This window comes from Mesoplodon densirostris, chromosome 1, assembly GCF_025265405.1.
Source record: "Mesoplodon densirostris isolate mMesDen1 chromosome 1, mMesDen1 primary haplotype, whole genome shotgun sequence".
In the NCBI taxonomy this organism is placed as follows: domain Eukaryota; kingdom Metazoa; phylum Chordata; class Mammalia; order Artiodactyla; family Ziphiidae; genus Mesoplodon; species Mesoplodon densirostris.
Genome location: NC_082661.1, coordinates 207,983,774 through 207,999,327, shown reverse-complemented (window position 1 = coordinate 207,999,327; position 15,554 = coordinate 207,983,774). Strand labels below are relative to the sequence as shown.

Sequence of the window (15,554 nt, the reverse complement as noted above, 5' to 3'; positions counted from 1 at the left end):
AAAGACCCTGAATAGCCAAAGCAATCTTGAGAAAGAAAAATGGAGCTGGAGGAATCAGGCTCCTGGACTTCAGACTATACTACTACAAAGCTACAGTAATCAAGACAGTATGGTACTGGCACAAAAACAGAAATGTAGGTCAATGGAACAGGATAGAAAGCCCAGAGATAAACCCAGGCACATATGGTCACCTTATCTTTGATAAAGGAGGCAAGAGAATAGAGTGCAGAAAATACAGCCTCCAGTAAGTGGTGCTGGGAAAACTGGACAGCTACATGTGAAAGAATGAAATTAGAACACTCCCTAACTCCATTCACAAAAATAAACTCAAAATGGATTGAAGACCTAAATATAAGGCCAGACAGTGTAAAACTCTTAGAGGAAAAGCTAGGTAGAACACTCTATGACATAAATCACAGCAAGATCCTTTTTGACCCACCTCCTATACAAATAGAAATGAAACAAAAATAAAGAAATGAGACCTAATCAAACTTAAAAGCTTTTGCACAGTAAAGGAAATGGTAAAGACGAAAAGACAACCCTCAGAATGGGAGAAAACATTTGCAAATGAAGCAACTGACAAAAGATTAATCTTCAAAATTTACAAGCAGCTCATTCAGCTCAATATTAAAAAAACATACAACCCAGGGCTTCCCTGGTGGCGCAGTGGTTGAGAGTCTGCCTGCCGATGCAGGGGACACAGGTTCGTGCCCCGGTCCGGGAAGATCCCACATGCCGCGGAGCAGCTGGCCCCGTGAGCCATGGCCGCTGAGCCTGCGCGTCCGGAGACTGTGCTCCGCAACAGGAGAGGCCACAGCAGTGAGAGGCCCACGTAACGCAAAAAAAACACAAAAAAACAAAAAACCATACAACCCAATCCAAAATTGGCAGGAGACCTAAATAGAAATTTCTCCAAAGAAGATATACAGATTGCCAATGAACACATGAAGGAACGCTCAACATCACTAATCATTGGAGAAATGCAAATCAAAACGACACTGAGGTATCACCTCACACCAGTCAGAATGGCCATCATCAAAAAGTCTACAAACAACAAATGCTGGCGAGGGTGTGAAGAAAAGGAACCCTCTTGCGCTGTTGGTGGGAATGTAAATTGTTACAATCATTATGGAGAACGGTATGGAGGATCCTTAAAAAACTAAATATAGAACCACCGTATGATCCAGCAATCCCACTCCTGGGCATATATCCAGAGAAAACCATAATTCGAAAAGACACATGCACCCCAATGTTCATAGCAGCACTATTTACAATAGCCAAGACATGGAAGCAACCTAAATGTCTGTCAACAGAGGAATGGATAAAGAAGATGTGATACATATATACAATAGAATATTAGCCATAAAAAAGAATTAAATAATGCCATTTGCAGCAACATGGATGGACCTAGAGGTTGTCATACTGAGTGAAGTAAGTCAGACAAAGACATATATCAAAGCTTTATATATATTAAAAGCGTTCATTCATCCTTAAAATGTCCACTGAGCAAGGCAGGGTGGAAAACAAAGACCAACCAGACGTAGATCCTGCACTGTCAAGGTTATGGCACAGCAGAGAACAAATAACTTACGTCAGAGAGCCACTCATGCCACAAGTGTAAAAAATAACATGAAGCTGGAAGAGTGAGAACGTGTATTCCCAGCTGGAAATTATTTCTGAGTCAGGTTTTGTGGGACAGGTAGACATTCAGAAACAGAGAAGCAAAATTCTGAGAGAAGAAATATCATGGGCAGAGGTTTGGAAGGAGAGAATCTCCAGGCACTTCCAGGGCACAGTTGGTAGTGTCATTTAGGAATCAGAGGGGAAAATGAGATGTAATCCATGGGGATTTCCCTAAAAATAGGAGACAAAACACACTTCAGCTTGTCTGTGGTTAACATCCTTCTAAACAAGGAGACACTACTGCTCAGCTGAACAGCTGAGAGCAAAACTCCTTCTAAATTTGGAGAACTCCAAGATGTCTAATTTGTATACTGAGTCTTCCCTGCAAATTTCTAAATAAACAAACTTGTGATCATCTTCTACAACAGGGTTTCTCAACCTCAGCACTATTGGCATTTTGGACTAGGTTAACTCCTTGCTGTCCTACACATTGCGGGATGCTGGCAAAGCAGCATCACAGGACTTACTAAGTCAGTAGCACCCGCCCAACACCAGGTATAACGATCAACATCTCCAGACACTGCTCAGTGGCCCGGGGCACACAACTACCCCCAGTTGTAAGCTGCTGGTCCCCCCAGCTCAGTGAGTCAGGCCTGTTCTCCTTGCATAGACAGGATTAAGGAGCAAGGCAAGCCCTTCAACACGAGGCAGACGGGGCAGGGGTCCATTTTGCTTCCAGAAGCATAAAGTATTCATAAATGTCACTCTTACAAAATACAGACGATGTTTCTTATAACTCTATTTACTGTTATAAGTAAATAAAACCCGACTTCCCTGAAGTGTGGTTTCCAACCCACCCTTCTCTTTTACTTGACAGCCTCTCACATGAATGAAGGCAGCTATCACATCCTCCATACCATCCTAATGTTGGCAAGAGGTGGTCTCTTGACCATCATATATTTAACATTTATAATTATGTGTGGCGTAAATACTCTTGTAGTTACAGAAACGCTCATGACATAGTTTTAAAAACTCTTTGTGAAAGAAAGTCCATTTCTAGTTATGGTGATGGAAATTAAGAGAAAATATTGATTGATGTCTAAGAAAGAGATGGTTCTCAGTAACAAAATATAAGATTGATAAAACGAGTAACTAAAATCCTAAATCTTATGCATGTCTATACTCAGGAATTCTGAGATGTGGCACCTTCTTTCTTTCTCTTTTTTTTTTAAATGTTAAAGGTAACGAGGGTGGTGGTGGGGAACCCATGGGTACAATCCCACGCATGTACGTATTACATTACCTTAGGAGGATCCTAAAGTCTGATTCTTTCACTCAGTATGTGCAGTATCCTTCCTTAAAGATTTAGCTGTAAGGAATAAATGTCGAAGTAAGTATCTGATGTAGTATCTGATGATCACAGTAGGTTCTTGATGGCTAAGAGAGATGAGAGACATCATTACAGTGGTAGGGGAGAGAATTTCTTCATGTACGATTTTGGCAATACCTCGAGAATACTTAAAGCAGTTAAGCAATCAGGTTATAATTTTTACTAGTTGTTAAGTATATATTCCTGATCTATGAAATACTAACAGGCTGGCATGATCAATAAAGACTTGGTGGTAATGTTCTCTCTCTTATTTCAAAGGTGTCCTTGAATGGCCATTTTGGACAAAACTGGTTGTGGTGGCCATCGGCTTCACGGGAGGTTTGGTCTTCATGTACGTACAGTGCAAGGTCTACGTTCAGCTGTGGCGCAGGCTGAAGGCCTACAACCGCGTGATCTTTGTGCAGAACTGCCCCGACACGGCCAAGAGGCTGGAGAAGAACTGCTCCTGCACGGTGAACACGGACGCCAAGGACGCCGGGGCAGTGCCTGCCTTACAAACGGGGACCAACGCACTGCCACCTTCGGAGGGCGGCCCCCCCGAAGTCATACCCGTGTGATGGGGCCAGCCGGGAGCGTGTCACTGGAGTATCACCTGGCCCTCAGCCACTACAAGTGACAGAAGTGATCCTGAGTTAGTCACCCTCTTTATCTTCTCTCCTCTTTCTGACTCATTTGTCCTTTCTTTGCTCAAAAAGGGAAGGAGAAGAAACACCAAATGATCAGGATCCCATGAAGCAGTCTCAAGTGTGAAGAGAAAATGTGAAAAGTTGGCTGGAGAATGATTTGTGAGACAAGGACCACTGGAGCAAGGGATGATTTCAGGCAATGAGGAGAGACTAACCGGACAGACCCATGAGTCTTTACAGTAACAGGGCAAGGTCAAGAATATGGACTTGAATTGCAACGTGTCTTTCTTCTAGGGCCTTGTAATGTTAACTCTCTCATCTGGAAATGACAAACACATTTGGTTTTAAGCTTGAAATTATCTGCATTATTCCTAAGGCACATCAGAAGCAAACTCAGAAGATGCATATTTTGATATTCATACTTCGACAGCTAACAGGTTTTTATGGCTATAGTGGAGTCCAGTTGTTTTGACAGATGCATGTTTTTTAAAATAGATGCAATACACACTTGAAGATATTAATACTTGGAATTATGTTTAAATCATGATTTTCAGAGATTTTTGGGTTTAATTAGCTCTGTTAAATACCCACAGAAGCCTTGTATACTCCACGTGGACCCTCTAAAACAGTGTTGTCCAACAGAAATATAATGTGAGCCACAAATGAAGGCCACATATGCAAATTTAAATTTTCTAGTAGCCCCATTAGAAAAAGTAAAAATAAATAGGTGAAATGAATTTTGATAATATATTTAACACTATATACCCAAGTTATCATTTCAATGTCATCAATATAAAAAAGTATTGAGTTATTTTGCAGTTTTTATGAACCAAGTCTTCAAAATCCAGTATGTTTACAGCATAGCTCAATTTGAATTGAACTTATTGGCTAGTGCAGACCTAAAATTAGAGACAAAGCCTCTGCTTCATTTAACAATTGAATCTCTCAAAACAGCAGCTTAATTCATTCTCTTATTCAAAGTATCACAAATACTATTTTACAAAGCACTAAATTAATCAAATTAAATATCTTGGTTAAGAGTTAGATGAAGTTACCATTTCTCTAAAGGGTGAAAAAACAAAACTATAAAGCAATCTGCCTATGGTAAGTTCTGAAATTAACTTATTTGCTACTATGAAGCACTTATAATAGGGAAAATAAAAATTTAATATCTTTAAGTCAAACGTACCTTTTTTTTAAATGAGGTGTCACCTTGACAGATGAGTAGTTATGACCAAGCATTCAGACTGTATTTTAAAAAGCTGACAGTATTTCCCTTGCTCAGCTGGGAGGCAAAAATATTCAACAGATTCTGTGATAAGTAATAAATTGAATTGTTTAGGTTTGACAGTTCAGTTGATTATTGTATTCTTTGCATATTCATGTAAAACTGAAGTGTGAATGACATAGCAGTGAGCTAGATTAATGGTTATAAATATAGTGGCCTGTCAAAGAGAGATGTCTTACATAAAACGAGGTGATTTATTTTTGCTAGCTGTCGTATTTATTATTGTGAAAAGGCAACCGTGATGGCCATAGAACCAAAGCATGGGTATCGCATTGCACAAATCTGGGTATCACACTGATGCACTTTGTAATTGTCAATGGGCTTTTTCCTCACAGGTTACCATAGGGAAAGAAAAGAGAAATAACCTTTTTCTGAGGAGAAGTTTGATACGATATGAGTAGTGGCTGACACTGAGTCCAAATAGTCCCAGTTCCTTAGAAATAAAGCAAAGGTCAACAGTATCAACTTTGTGTGTGTGTGTGTGGCATGTGTTTGTTCCTGTATAAACATGAGAAAAACGTCAAGGTATTCAGTCAGGCAGGAAACAAAAGGTTTAAAACCCATCTTTCTTAAAACTTGCTGTAGGAGCGCGGAATGAAGGCACAGGAAAAACTAACTTGAGGCAACTAAACTGAACCAAAATTTCTGCACAAATAAAGACACAGTGGTGTAATTAAAAATACATGAAGCTTAAACAACCTGGACTTTGTATTAACTCCTTAAATTTCCATTTTCAAGGTTTAAGATAAATACACTCATGGATAATGAAGCTTTAGGGGATTTAACCATGGCACCTCACCCAAGGGATTAAATGTGACTCATTCTTTTCTGATAATTTACCTAAGCATTTTATTAATCCATTTCTCCTGAGGTTTAGCAATGGCAACAGTTGTTTACAAATATTCCTGAGGGAACAAAACCTAGCCACCAGCAAACAAAGAAATGTTGATTTCTCTTTTGTTTGCTCTGTCAGGAAAAGGATTATTTACCTGAATTATACCATAAATACCATTTAAATTCTGTCCAAACTTTAGCAATATAGGTAAGTGCATAATTTCACAGTGGAAGACGACTGGCTTAATAATAATTTATCAATGGGCATAATGAACACTAAGAAATTCTAGAATGAAAAGTAAAGATAAGCATTACTGTATTAATGATAAAAAATGACATGGTGTTTTAAAACCATACGTAAATTCTCAAAATGAACTTGAATAGGCTTTGACTTTCTTGAAATGAGAAAATAATATAGCTCCCTAACACATTAAAAGTCAACATTATTCTGCTATTTTTTAAACACTGAACTCCTGAATTTAAATCTTTAACAAGTTTTCCCGTAATGGCTGTTGGTAGTTCAAACAATCTGAAGTAACTATGTGCATTTAAAACCGAATGTTGATTATTTTATGTTCTGTGTGGCAATGGTACATTTGTCCTTTTGATGACCGGGTTTGGCTTTGTGACAACACTTCTGTGGACTGGATATACCCTTCAAAGAGAAAAACTGCTCTCCGGAATGGCAATTTTTTGAAGCATGCTCACCTGCTTATGTAAGAAATAAAATGGAATTGAAACAAAGAACTGAAATTGAAGAATTAACTTATAGTTCTGCTAAAACCTTGGCTTTTTATCATCATGAATCTGTGGTATTATCAATACCAGAAAACATAATTTATGCTGTTGATTTTTTAAAGAACTGTCACTCTAATTGTGTAAGATCAAAGATTAAATTGTAAAGAAATGAAATCAGTATTTTTTTAAAGTGAAGTCCAAAGGGCAATTAAACTTAAGTACAAACAAAATGTAAACAAACAAAATGTTCCCATCGACTTGGGATATAAAGCAATGGAGAAATAAAAGGAAGACAGGTATATACTCTGGAGTCTTTCAAAATGCCCTAGGATTAAATCTCACTCCGGGGTTGTTACATGTGATTATAGTCCCAGAGATGGCCACAGTTACATTTATCTTGTTTAGCAAAAGGTCCTTAAAACATCTATTCTCACTCTGAGCTGCTGTTACATGTGATTATAGTTCCAGAGAGATGGCCACATAGTCACACTTATCTTGTTTTGCAAAAGGTCCCCTAAAACATCTACTTATTTGGGCTGGAAAACTAGCTCATTAGAGCAATGACATCACTAAGATACTCTAATGGTCATGGAGGTGAGGTGGGGAGGAAGATTTTTGCATCTGCCTGACACAATTTACCTTTCCTTGCCATGCCAATGAATATTTTGGAACAAAGTAGAGCTCTTAAAACTTATCATTATTGTAGTTGTCATACGATAATTGTGTAGGACTTACACTTTAATTAAGAAAGATGAAAATTAGTTTTCTTTCCTTAAGTCAGCCCAAAGGTGCTATTTTACCTGTCAATACAGTTGAAAGGAAGTACTGTTATTTTGGGCTGCAGTGTTTCCTCCACATCTGAAGAAAGCCCATTTGAAACTGCATTAAAACAAACAAGGAAAAGTTATAACTGTGTGCAATTTTGGGGATTGAGCATTTGTACTTTTTTCGGTTTTACCTAATTCTCTTGCATTAACAGTTTACTGTTTTGTGAATAATGTGTACTAAGACAAATTAAGGAAAAGAAAATAATTACCTGTGAAACAGACTTTGTATATTAAACAAGTGATCCAAACCTTTGTTGTGGTTTCTATATTTTTTGCCTAACTTACCTGGATTTCTGCAGATTTGTATCTGCAACATTCAAACAGCCTTGAGTTCTTAATATTTTTTATATGTATATAAATTTGTTTGTTTTATTTTTGGATGTGCTGGGTCTTCGTTGCTGTGTGCGGGCTTTCTCTAGTTGCGGTGAGCAGGGGCTACTCTTCGTTGCGGTGCGTGGGCTTCTCATTGCGGTGGCTTCTCTTGTTGCAGAGCATGGGCTCCAGGTACGTGGGCTTCAGTAGTTGTAGCTCATGGGCTTAGCTGCTCTGTGGCATGTGGAATCCTCCCGGGCCAGGGATCCAACCCATGTCCCCTGCATTGGCAGGCAGATTCCTAACCACTGTGCCACCAGGGAAGCCTGAGTTCTTAAGATTTTATTATGGTCTGGGCTTTAAGCAGGGTCTGAACATATTTTAAGGCCAACATAGGTTGATTAACCCATGACATTTTAGGAAGAATTAAACAGGCGCATTAACAAGGGAAAACCAACGCAAACAATCTATACAGACTTTCAAACCCTGTTTTAAAGAAGAAGAAAAAAAAACTTTAAGAAAATCACTATGTAATCTAGAGAAAGTATTTTCTCATGAATAAGGCTTGGATATACAAAAAAATATAACAGCATTTTTCTACCCAGAGATAATAAATACTAGGAGAAAGACTTTGGAATCTATTTCTAACCTAAGAGGAGGTTTGGTGATTAGTGAAGAAAACGTCCCCCTCCAAAGCCCCAACTTCTAAGCCTGAATCCAGTGAGTCAACAGACTGCCTGGCCAGGGTGCCTGCTGGCTTATTAGACTAATTGTATGAGCTCATTCTTCTGCCCAAACTGGATACCCACATGTATAGTCTTCTCACACCTCCCAAATTACAACACACCTAGATCACAGATCATTGTCACTGTGTGTTCAGCTAGTGATCTAAAACTGGGAGCTGTGACGGGTACCAAGGGCAGCAAGGGTCGGGTGGATGCTTTAATTCAGGGAAATGGCAAGGCAGGCAGCAAAGTCCCGAACAAGAAATGCCCAGCAAGATTCAGCCAGTAAGGAAACAAGCCCTTGTTAGAGTAAGTTCATTACTTACAGAGATGGCGAAAGAAAGATGAACAGAGGTGCCAGCTCCCCATGAGGCTCATCCCAAGGGAAGGCACAGAAATAAAAGGGGCCAGAGGAGGGGATAACGCAATATCTGGGACAGGACGCCCGTTGCTGAGAAGCCAATTCCATGATGTAGCTAAGCAATTTTGCAGCCTGCAACTACGACTGAGACTGAGGCAGGGAAGTCTCATACTTCATCAGAACCTGGGAGGCAATGACAACCTGTCTCACTTTTCCTCCCCAGAAGACAGGGAGGCAAATGTGGAGTGCCCTGGGGTACTTCCTCACAAGCATCCTATGTCCTCCTCTTCCAAGAAGACCAAACAGCATTCTTCTAATGCTCAGGTTAGCTGCGACCAAGCCTGGCCTCGGTGGACACACACAAAGTCATCAGGGTGCCAGCAGAGTACCGTCCCACCCTAGGAAAGGACAGAAGGCCAGTGAGTCTGAAATGAAGCCAACCAAGGGCACGTGGAAACAAGCTGAGGTTGGAGAGGCCGTCAGGAATCAGAACATCTCAGGCCTCTCTGGCCATGGAACAGCATGTGAATTTCATTCCAAATGTGCTGGATGTCAATGCAGGTTCATCAGCTGTAACAAAGGTACCATCTGGCGGGGGACGTCAGTCAGGGGCAGGCTGGCGGGGACGCTATGCAGGGGCAAGGCGGTACATGGGAGATCTCTTTACCTGCCTCTTGACTTTGATGTGAACTTAAAACTTCTTTAAAAAATAAAAGTGGTCAGAAATAAAATTATACCCCATCAAATAAACATACCAAAGAGGACACCTATTCAACCTCCTGCCCTGAAGCATAAGCATTACAAGAGTAGAAAAGGCTATTTGAGGTGAACAGAGTCCCAAAGAGAGATCTGTCTGCAAGGCAAGAAGTGGCCAGATATCAGGAACAGAGACTGCAGATACCAGTGACCGGATCTGAGCTTAGAAACGTATCATTAGCCCAAGTCCGTGGAATTCAGCTTGCTGATGTAGACCAGGGGTTGGCAAACTGTGGCAAGCAGGCCGAATCCAGCCTGCAGCCTATTTGGGTATGGCCACAATGGGTTTTATATTTTTAAAGGGTGGTAAAACACACACACATACACAAAAAGATATGCAACAGAAACTGCATTTGGCCTACAACATCTAAAATACTTACAACACTATCTGCCATTCCATTTTACTATTTGCCAGCCATTAGTTTACACAGAAGTGCCAACAAAGTGTTACTCTTACTCTGTTCCATGGCCATGGACTGAAGAAGCTACCTTACAAAGGTGTTAACACTCACTGAAAAGGGGCCGGGTAAGTGTCACTGCAGAAAGAACATGTTCTATACACAGTGGCTAAAGGGCTGTTTGAGAGCACTACTCTGAAGACAAATGATCCCTTAGGCTACTGTGGTCCAGCCAGGAGTCACATGACAATTACCGTCCTAAATTCATTCATTCAACAAATATTTATCTGTTCTGGTTCCAAGCAGTATAGCTTGTTATACTTTTTGCTTTGAAAGCACAAGGAAAACCAGGGACAAATGTTTGAGAGGGAGAAGGATCTGCCATTTTCACAAGTTACTTACCTAACAGTAATGTTTTTTAAATATCAGACCAGAAAAAACGGTTTTTATTCTTTACTGTAATTTATGACTCAGTTTTTATGGCCATTTTGAAACTAAAAATGAATCCCCTCCCCCCAAAAAAGGAGAAGGAAATTTGCCAATGACTAAAGAGATAGGAACTTATTATATAACCATAAAACCATACTTTTGCAGATTACTTAAAGCCAAAGCAAGGCAGCATCAGTTAAATCATTAAACATTAAATAATTAGAACCTTCAGAAGTAAAAATCATAGAAATGTTTTACTTTTAATTTTCTTAAGTAAAAAAACTGTTAACAAGACTTAGTTGATACCTAGTTACGTCATACAGCATTTTTTTTCCTTGAAAATACTCAAATACTCTTGCATTGCATTCTTTAGAAAACAGACTAGAAGATACCTGCATTTAACAATTTTTGTGAAGAACATTCAACCACATCCATGTTTTTCATGATACTAGAAATACTGTTATATGTCAGGTTAACCTATCTCTTAGAAGAAAAAATAATTGAAATAACTAGAATCTTTAGTTCTGTTTCCACAAATAAAACCTATCACTTTTCACAATGAGAAAGCAAAAAATAATATACAAACCAAAAGAGCTAACCTGAAATCATTCATCCCCTTTATCAAGATAACAGGTTAAATGCAGGAGATCAACAAAACAAGAATAGTTACTGTTTTTTTTAAACCATTTAACTAACTCTGACTCGAAGTTAATAAATAACAGCAATGTGCAATCCATAAATGTATATAAATTCCGTATCACATTTTCCCTATTTTAAAAGGAAAGAAAATAGTTTTAACGTGTAAGAGGAAGAAGAATAAAACATTACTAAAAGGCAATTTTGCCATTGTCACTGCTCAAGAAGTACCACAGTAACCTTCTAGCAAACAGCTGCTGCCCGTGCCCCAAAATGTGAGATTAGGTGATTCTAAGTAAACATTAGGGGAAAAATTACAACATTTTTTGTCCTCGTTCATATTGCTCTCCCAGCCCCAGAAATTCAGATTAAATGGATTTTGCAGAGCATTTCTACCTAGTCTAACAACTTAACGTAAACATAAAGCAACATTCATTTTTAAGTTAAAATCGTAACACTGTTTTTGAAACTGAAAATGGGATTCTCATCATATAAGAGAATAAGCTAAACAGCAAATTGTTGTGTAGAGACAATTATTTACCATAATCAATTCAAGTGTAACTTGAAGTTCTCAAATTACTTATTTTCAACTCAAGTAAAGACAATTAGGCCACTGCAGTCATTTCCTCATCTGTGTCACTTGATTCATCTTTCAGTTCCAATTCTCCTAAATCTGTGTCTACAGCTGTCACAGTTTTCTTCTTACACTTCTTAGGCACTGCATCATTAGCACAGATTTTTCTCATTTTAATGTTTGGCAATTTCTTCAGATCAAAATCCCATTCCCTAGACAAAAGAGAGAATGCAGAGAGTTGGTGAGGGGTGAGGTAGGGAAGTAATAAAGTCAATATTCAAAACTAAGCATTAGAAAGTTTACAAACTTACAGCAGATTCAAATGCTCTAGAAGGAAATAATATAAATGCACTAGAAAAAAAATAATGTCCCAAGAACTGAGGTATGCTTTTTCCATACTTACTGCACTTTCTCATTAATCTACAGTAGTGGTTAACTGCACAGAGAATTCCACATATTCAAAATTTCCGAAGCAATGCAGGAAAATATTAGGCAGAAGTTACAAGGAAACTCCGTTCCATTCTTTTAGTCTTCCTAACCCCAACATTTCCCTCTATTAGGACATATATGGTATTAAGAATTTCAGAAGTAGGAACTACATTATCCTGGAAAATCTCCAAAATGCAGTCAGAAAAGGTTTTTCTTTTCACACACAATGGTAAATCACAATTGTTTTAGTAATCAAACAATTTTTTTGGTTATAATAGAAAACTTTTTTAGTTCTTCAACCCCAGCTTTTCTGTGACAATCCTATGTTCAATTACTTTACGAGCAATGTGAAGATTCTTCTGAGAACTGAACTCTGATACTAACAGTCTAGGCTAATTTCTTCTCATTTCTGGCTTTCTTTGGGGGAGGCAGAACATACACTGTTTTAGGAATAAAGAGAACATTTAGGGCCTCCCTGGTGGCGCAGTGGTTGAGAGTCCGCCTGCCGATGCAGAGGATACAGGTTCGTGCCCCGATCTGGGAGGATCCCATATGCCGCGGAGCGGCTGGGCCCGTGAGCCATGGCCGCTGGGCCTGCGCATCCGGAGCCTGTGCTCCGCAGCGGGAGAGGCCGCAACAGTGAGAGGCCCGCATACCGCAAAAAGAAAAAAAAAAAAAAAAAAAAAGAGAACATTTATATATCTGATTACTTAACATTACAAGCAAAAAAAATTAATGTATAATCTTAAGCTCCATGTACTTATAAATACATGTACATAGGCTAGAAAGTGAACCACTTCTTAAATATGATCAATAAATTCTATTAGAGCGAATATTTTATGAATATTAAATATTTTCTATGAGTTCTGAAGTATAAAAATATAAAATAAGCTTAAGGGTTTCAAATAATATGGACTTAAAGGTATCTAATTTCAATTAAAATTTCAGACTGATCAACATGGCCTAGCTAATATCAAAATGATTAATAAAAATTATGTTCTAAAGACAAAGAACCCATGTCTGAAAACTGGAAACAGGAAATCCTACTCACTGGTCTCTCGGTCACACAGCACTATGAGAGAAACCACTGGGGCAAATGGTTCTTTATGATTTAACCATACCCCCATACCACTTCCCACTAGCCCCCTTCTCCAGAAGCGGGTGCTGCAAACAGTATGGGGACAGGACTCAGCCAACAAGTCTGCTGCTGACAATTTATCTTTTTAAAAAATAAGAACCAGGGAGGAACAAGGATATCATGTTCTTTAAGTACTATATTAAAGAATTTTCAAGTATTTTGAAAAACAAAAGCACCAGGTCATTATCATTTCAGTGTACATCAGGCATCTCTAACAAATGCTAAACTTAGGAAAATTCTTACTTCAACTGATGAAAGAGGAAAGGTTAAAAAGAACCCCCTAATTTTCTTTTAGCTCTAACGTAGACTCAAAAGGGAAGAAAGTTTATCTCTTATGTATTTTACTTGCAGCTTCAAAGAACAAAAGAGACACTCACCTAAAAGTTTTCAGATTACCTGCATTTAAAATGTCTGGAATCTCTGGAAAAGAAAATAATTTATATCTATTAGGCAATGTCTTCTATTATAACATTTATAGTTTCCTCATTTATTATCTCAGAAACAATAATAACTGACAGCCAGCAAGAACATCCAAAGAAAAACAAAATTTCAAAGCATGATTATAATGCTATAATGAAAAGTAAGTTTTGCAAGCATAAAGGACTTACTTTATAAGAAGGTGATTCAAAAAGAACACTATTAAATAATGTATTCTACCACAGAATCTATAAAATAAAACAAACCTATCAACAAAATAAACTCTGTCCTTTTAAACAGTAAAGGTGCCTGGCAAATTCTATCAGTCCCCTACAACAACATGCTCAGTTGTTTTACATATTTTCTTGGTGAACGGTACAATTTTTTCAAGCATATAGTTTGCTTTGGCAAGGTAGAGTTTGTCTGAGGAATGCAAGGATTATTAGATATTAAAAAATACTATTAAAAATGTAAAAAAATTTTTAAATAAACTATAATCAATAGATGTTCAATAAAGTTCAATAAAATTTAAACCCATTTTAAATGAAAACTAGGTGTATGACAGTTCCTTATCATGATTAGAAAGTGGATCATAAACCTATATGCATGGATCATCCTTGTTGATGGAACACAAGAGGCATGTTTAACAAAAAATGGAACACTGCTGCAAAAATTCTGGCCAATGGATAAAATATTAAATAAAATCCAGTATCAATTAATGAAAAAGATAAAAATGTTTGACATGACTGTATGCTGACTTTTACAATAGCTTCAGAAAATAAGAGCGTGAGTATGAGGGGTCAGGTGTTTAAAAGGTATAAATTAAGCACAATTTTTTTTTTTAAGAAATTCTAATAAAATGAGTCAGAAACAGTTTATACCCCCAGGAGCAAGAGGGAGAGATGTCAGTTATCTCGTCTTCTCTGAACCTTATCAACACAGCATTTGGTGACAATCTGCCCACGTTTCTAGATGTTTGTAAACTTGACAGAGTTGACAAAGTTTTTTTCACCAGACACATTCCATGCATCTGGAATAAGGACTGTGGCATAACTGGAAGACGAGGTCTGAGTTTTAGCACTGGCTCCACCACCAGATGTCTGACCTGGAGTGTGCCGTCAATTATTGTTGATTAACCTGGCGGCTGCAGGCTGAACAGACTAAGCAGAGAGACCACCTGGGAGGCTGTCATGACGGCAGAGCTGAGATGGTGGTGGCTCGAGCTAGAGGTGCTGGGGGCAGCAGTGCAAGCCATTAGACTCTTAAGTATATCCTGCTGATGAGCTGGATGTGGAACGCGAAACTGTCGGCAGGGTTTCTGACACAAGCCACAGGGCAAGTGGTGATGTCACTGACGGACACAGGGAGCTTGCAGGAGAAGCGAGTTTTAGGAGAAAAGCTGGACTCTGCTTTGGGACGTAAGTTGGAGATGCATGTAAGACATTCAAGTAGATACTCTGAGACACCCAAGTTTGATAATGCAAGTCTGGAGTTCTAGCGGTAAGTATTGAGAATATAAATTTAGAAGTTATGAGCATTTAAATGGTATTTAAAACCACAGGACTGAATGACATCAACTCAGGAATTCGTGTAAATAGAAAAGAGAAGAGGCCCAAGGACAGGGACCTGGGTCAATATTTAGTTTGTGAGGTTATGAGGGATTCAACTCAGGACACTGAAGTCATGGCCAGTTAACTTGGAGGAAAACCAGGGAAGGTCAGGGGCTTCTACCCCAAATAAAAAGTGTGACAAGAAATGAAGGGATCATCTGTATCAAACACTGCAGAAAAGCTGACTACATGAGTGCCCAGTACAGGCACTATGTGTCTTTGCAACTTAAAGGTCATCGGTGACAAGGGCTTTTAGTTGAGTGGTGGCTACAAAAGCCTAATTAAGGGGTTCCAATAAAAATGGAAAGATGAAGAAATGGAGATTACAAGCATAGTCAAATTGAGGTGAAAAGGACACAGTGGCCAAAGCTCTCCCTCAACCTTCTACAGTAGGTTCTGTGTCAGGCACTTGATATGTGAAATCTCACTTGACTTTTTTTTGC

General features: G+C 38.6%; 2 protein-coding genes across 3 annotated transcripts in view; one reads left to right on the top strand and one right to left on the bottom strand.

The window, feature by feature from the left end:
• Window positions 1-3,570, top strand: part of MARCHF1 (membrane associated ring-CH-type finger 1) — a 304,632-nt gene extending 301,062 nt beyond the window's left edge. For both annotated transcript variants that reach the window (XM_060114799.1, XM_060114791.1), the window contains one exon: window positions 3,272-3,570. In XM_060114799.1, the coding sequence (XP_059970782.1) occupies window positions 3,272-3,570 (299 nt within the window). The remainder of the gene's footprint in view (window positions 1-3,271) is intronic.
• A 7,007-nt stretch (window positions 3,571-10,577) lies between these two features.
• The window catches only part of TMA16 (translation machinery associated 16 homolog), a 42,554-nt gene continuing 37,577 nt past the window's right edge, over window positions 10,578-15,554 (bottom strand). Inside the window, exons 6-7 of the mRNA XM_060114813.1 lie at window positions 13,462-13,504; window positions 10,578-11,729 (exon numbers count right to left, since the gene is read on the bottom strand). Of these exons, the coding sequence (XP_059970796.1) occupies window positions 11,549-11,729; window positions 13,462-13,504 (224 nt within the window). The 3' untranslated portion in view covers window positions 10,578-11,548. The remainder of the gene's footprint in view (window positions 11,730-13,461; window positions 13,505-15,554) is intronic.